Consider the following 5511-nt stretch of genomic DNA (forward strand, 5'->3'; position numbering starts at 1 on the left):
TTCTCCCACAACAGACTGTGCTCTAAGATAGGATTGTTGTTAAGTGCCGTTCAGTCTGTTTCGACTCATAGGGTTTTCGAAGAGCAGCTGGTAGGTTTGAACTGACGACGCTGGGGTTCGCAGTCCAGTGCTGATCCTACAGCACACCAGGATTCCTAGGGTAGAGAGCTGAGTCTCATTTACCTTCAGAGGTCTCCAAAATGTCAAGCTAAGGGCCTGATACTTACTGGCAAGCGTTCAGCACTGGGTTGTTCAAGAATGAAGGAAACCGCTGCTCGGCCAGTAGTTAGTAGCTCTAACTCAATCTGTCTCCCTCCTAAAATGTGTGCCAGGTACGCACGCTCTCTAGAGCCCGCTCGGAGAGCTTCCGGAACTGGGCCACTGCGTCCTGAACTGAATCCGCGTAACCCTTGGCGCGCGCCACGGCTCGGGGCTCCGCCCCCAGTCATCGCCATCCCGCGACCGGACCCCAAACTCCCTTGGGCGGGTCACGTGGGCCGCACGCCGCGTCTCGACCAGTGCGGTTGCTGATTGGCCTCCGGCCCCGCCCCTACGCCGCACGCACGTCGGGAAGTGGAGTGGCGCGCGCAACTCCTCGGCCAATCGCTTTGGAGCGCGCGGGACCCCGGGAGTGGAGTCCGTACTACCGAGAAGCGCGGGAGTTGGCATCGTGGAACCATGGCCAGCCAACTGAGCGAGGGGGCCATTGCGGTGAGCAACTCCTGGGAGCCGAGCCGGCAGGACGCGGTGGCTGGAGGCTCTGGAGGCGGGGAGTCTAGATACCTGCGGAGTGGAGAAGGGGAGCGGAATTGGCGGGGTTTAGAGGAGAATTCGAGGGGAGTTGATTACGGAAAGCGGTGGGTGACTGCTGGGGTGTCTCTCTAGTATCGTCCATCTCTCCTCAAAAGATTTTTTCCTATCATATTTTAAACAAATGCTCACATTTTTCTGTAAGAAAACAAAACAAAATAAGTCTTGACGCCCTCATTTTCCTACGGTTGCCGCTGTCTCCTCTCTTCCCCCCCATTTGTAGCCAAATTTGTGCAGAGTTGTTTGTTTTCAAGTATCTCATTTTCTCACTTACCGTTAATTTATGTAACCTACTTCAATCAGTAATTCCCTCTCGCTGAAGTTACTGATAGTCCCCAAGTCGCTAAGTCCTACAGTTATTTTATCGTTTTCAGTTTCAGTGAGTCTGAACGTTCGAGTCTGTTAATCATCGCTTCCTTTTGGTTCCTGTGGGGCAGTTTGGATGGTCTATCTCTAACTTGCTTTCAAGGCCGTTTTTTGTAAATTTTTGCTGACTCAGCTCTAAGCCCTCTTCTTTCAAGACAACCTGGTAGCCATCTAAGGATCAGTTGTCTACACTTTCGTTGCCCTGAGCTGCCTTTACATAGAAAACAAACCACTATGATCTAACTGTCTAGATAACCAAACATGGTATCTTCCTTAGTCTGGGTGACTCAGTGTTCTTTATTTATCTTCGTGAATGGCACCGTTATCCATTGTAAGTTATGTTAGGCAGAAATTGAGAAATGATTTGTTACATCTTCCATCATTCTGGATATCCAGTTGATCACCAAATCCTGTGACTGCGTTGTTGTTAAGTGCCATCTAGTCGGTTCTAACCCATAGCCACCCTGTATAGGGTTTTTGAGGAGCTGCTGATGAACTTGAACCCACGACCTTGATGTGCAAGCTAACTTTGCAATTCAGTGCATTAACCTGCAGCATCCCACCAGGACTCCACGACTGCATAGGAGATCCATTTGTTGCCTGCGTTACTCCATACTCTGGGCACCCTCTTCCTTTCACTCCTGTCATAGCATATGTTCACTGTTTTCTCCAAGCTCAGGTTCTTTTCTTTTGTAAGTTCCTGGTACATACTTTTGTCTTCCATAGGACCTTTTCCTTATGCCTTTTGACTGAGTGGAGTCCTGGTGTGGTGCTGCAGGATATGCACTAAACTGCTAACCACAAGGTCAGTGGTTCAAACCCACCATCCACTCCTTAGAAACCCTATACAAGCTCGGTATAGTCAGAACCGATTCTGTGGCACTTAACCAACAACAGAATAATCTCTCGCTAGTTTACGTAACCTTCAAATCCCAGTTCAGTTGGGATTTCCTCAGAGAAACCTTTGATTTCACTAAGTTTTGAGAACATAATTACTGTCCCTTAACTTACTATCTGTGTAATTTTGAGCAAGACACTGAACTTTTTTCTGCCCCTTTCTTCTTCTGTAAAATGAGGATAATGATTCCAAGTTCCTATTGCATAGGGAGCATGGTGGCTCTGTAGGTTAAGCACTGGATTGTGAACCACAAGGTCAGTGCTTCAAGTCCACCAGCTGCTCCATAGGAGAAAGGTGAGACTGTCTTGCTCCTGCAAAGATATACAACCTTGGAAACTATGCAGGGTTGCTATGAGTCGTAACTGATTTAAGGGCCCTTTGTGGTAATTGGTGGTTATGTGCTGTGGAATCGGTTCTGACTCATAGCATAGGGTTTCCAAGGCTGTGAATCTTTATGGGAGCAGTAAGCCTCATCTTTCTCCCGCAGAACTGCTGGTAGTTTTAAACTGCTGACCTTGAGATTAGCAGCCCAATTCATAACCACTGCACTACCAGAGCACCTATAAGTGCCTGGTATGGTGCTTAACAACTACAATTGCATAAGGCTAGTGGAAGGATTAAAATGAGTTACCACATTTTAGTAATATTTAAAGTGCTTAACTGGTATGTAGTGAATGCTCATTTCATGCCGTGTGGCGTAGGGTAAGCACTGGACCTTCCATTTGAGCCTAGAGGTCAATGGCACTTAACATTTAAATTATTTTGTTGTTGAAACACAGACAGCAAAAACAGACCAATTCAGCAGATTCTACATGTACCATTTTGTGACATTGATTACATTCTTGGAGTTGTGCAATCATTTGCTCTTTTTTTTACAATCACAGATGTAATTTTGCATTTGTTTGTTGTTTATTTGATTAATATCAGTTAATACCTGTCTTTCCTATTGGATTGTAATTCCTTGAGCCCAGTAATCAAGTTTGCTTTTTGCTGAGCATAAAATTGTCAGCACTGCTTTAAATCGTGGGCTTACTAAGTATGCAATGTTTGCTAATTGCATGAATGCATTAGGCAGTGAAAACAAAGGGATTGTGGTGGATGGGGAAGAAGGGAGCTTGTGGGAGAAACCTGAATGAGAAGAACAGTTGGTGGAATCCAGTAAATATTTGCTTAAACTATGAATGTATAAATGCTGAGATCTGGAATGTGATGATAGTTTTTACCCTCCATTTACTTTATAATCACAACTCTGCACTTTTAAGAAAATGATGAATCTTTCACTTTTAAAAGGAATGATCAGGGAGTTAATTAAATTTGCGGAGTGATTTTTCCCTCCTGTATTCAAAATTTTAGAAACATATTTCCAGTATTAGGTAAAGTAGTATTGCATTTTACTCAAATGAAAAAGGAAATGTGTGTGTGTGTGTGGTGGCGGTGTATGTTAGATTATCTGCTAAAACAGGAAGTATCATTTTTGTTCCAAAGACACAGGCCCTAAAGGATAAGATAATAGGACAAATATTACAGGCTTTTTGGACAAGACATCATAATATAAAATATGTAGGTAACTATTGTAATAAATAGAATAAATTGCAATTGTATCTTAAGTAATTGGGTTATAGAAAGAAAGGGAAACAAACAAATATTCTTGACTTTCCAGTGTGCCAGTTGCCCATAGTAATCAGTTATGGTGGTTGGTGGTGTGCCATGGAGTTGTTTCTGACTCATAGCGACCCTGTATAGGGTTTCCAAGGCTGTAAATCTTTACGGGAGCAGAAAGCCTCATCTTTCTCCTGTGGAATTGCTGGTAGTTCCAAACTGCTGACTATGAGATTAGCAGCCTGGCTCAACCACTGCACTACCAGAGCTCCTTAATCAGTAGTTACAGTAACCCTATAAGGTAAATTTTTATCATCACACTCATATTACAGATGAAGAAATTAAAGGGCAGAGACAATAAATCATTTGTACTGTGGGAATCTGAATTCTAATATTACACTCTCTTTATGGGGGTTTGACTTCTTTTTTTTTCTTCAAATTTTTAATTGTAAAATATATAAATTTGCCATTTTAACAATTTTTAAGAATATAATTCACTGGCATTACAATCTCAGTTTGTGTAATCACCACCAACCACCATCTTCTTCCAAAACTTTATCACCCTAAACAGAAATTCTGTACCCATTAAACAGTAATTCCTGCCTGTATTTTATTGTTGTATTTTTCTATACAATAATAATTTGTATTATTAATTTAAAGTAATGTTATCTTAAGTGTATATGTCATGCTTCTTGTTGTTGTTAAGTGCCATCAAGTTGGTTCCCACCCAACTTGTATAGTTTCCAAGGAGCAACTGGTGAATTGGAACTTCCGATTTAGTGATTAGCTGTCAAATGCTTATCCTACAGTGCTACTGTCCCACTTAATTGCATACAATAAAATGCACCCGTTTTAAGTGCACAGTTTGATGAGTTTTTTTTTTTTTCTTTAATGTTGTATTGTGAATTATGTGATAGTTTACATGGGAGAACATTAGTTTTACATTCATTCTATCATATATCGTCTCATTGCCATGGTTAGAATCCCCTCCATGCATCATCAACCAACCAAAGGGTATACCCTGCAGTCCTTCCCCATATAACCCCCAGGTCTTCAGCACACAGTTGCTCTCCCTCTCTGGATCTAAAGTCTCCAGCTGCTCCATCGCTCCACGTCATCATCTCTGCCTCCATTTCAGGCATCACTGCTTCTCTGGGTAGGGTCCCGCTCTCTGCTCTTCTCCATTGATGGTCCTAGGGACCTCCGCTCCTGGACTGAAAAGTTAATCACTCCCCTCCTTGCTATAAAATGTCTACCTTTACATTTCCAACTCTCACAATCAGTCCTGATAACAATTATTCACTATTGTAAGTCTGATGAGTTTTAACATGTGTACACTACTGTAACCACCACCCTAGTAAGATATAGAACATTTCATTATAGTTTCCACCTGCTCTTCACTCTCCCAGGTCTTCTGGATTTTATCACACTTTAGGTTAGTTTTGACTGTTCTAAAGCTTCATAGAAAAAGAATGAAGTAATACAGTTCTTTAGATCCATCTCAAGTTTTAATTTTCTTATTTATGATACATAGACCATTGCCCCATGCAGATATTCAGTTAATCTGACATCGTAAAATGATTTGGGAAGTGTTCTCTATTTCCTAAAATAATATTGCAAGATTGCCTTTTTTTCCTTCCTTCCTTATATATTATTAGATAGGAGCTCTGGTAGCGTAGTGGTTACTAATCGGGCTGTGAACTGCAAGGTCAGCAGTTTGAAACTACCAGCTGTTCCATGGGAGAAAGATGAGGCTTTCTACTCCCGTAAAGACTTACAGCCTCGGAAACCCTGTACAGGGTCTCTATGAGTCGGAACCGACTCCACGGCACATAACA

At 42.3% G+C, this 5511-nt stretch overlaps 1 protein-coding gene across 1 annotated transcript in view; it reads left to right on the forward strand.

Moving 5' to 3' along the window:
- Positions 1-678: 678 nt before the first annotated feature.
- Positions 679-5511, forward strand: part of RPA1 (replication protein A1, 70kDa) — a 65701-nt gene continuing 60868 nt past the window's right edge. The window contains exon 1 of the mRNA XM_006863455.1: positions 679-861. Within this exon, the coding sequence (XP_006863517.1) occupies positions 679-861 (183 nt within the window). The remainder of the gene's footprint in view (positions 862-5511) is intronic.

Source organism: Chrysochloris asiatica, unplaced genomic scaffold, assembly GCF_000296735.1.
Source record: "Chrysochloris asiatica unplaced genomic scaffold, ChrAsi1.0 scaffold00054, whole genome shotgun sequence".
In the NCBI taxonomy this organism is placed as follows: Eukaryota; Metazoa; Chordata; class Mammalia; order Afrosoricida; family Chrysochloridae; genus Chrysochloris; species Chrysochloris asiatica.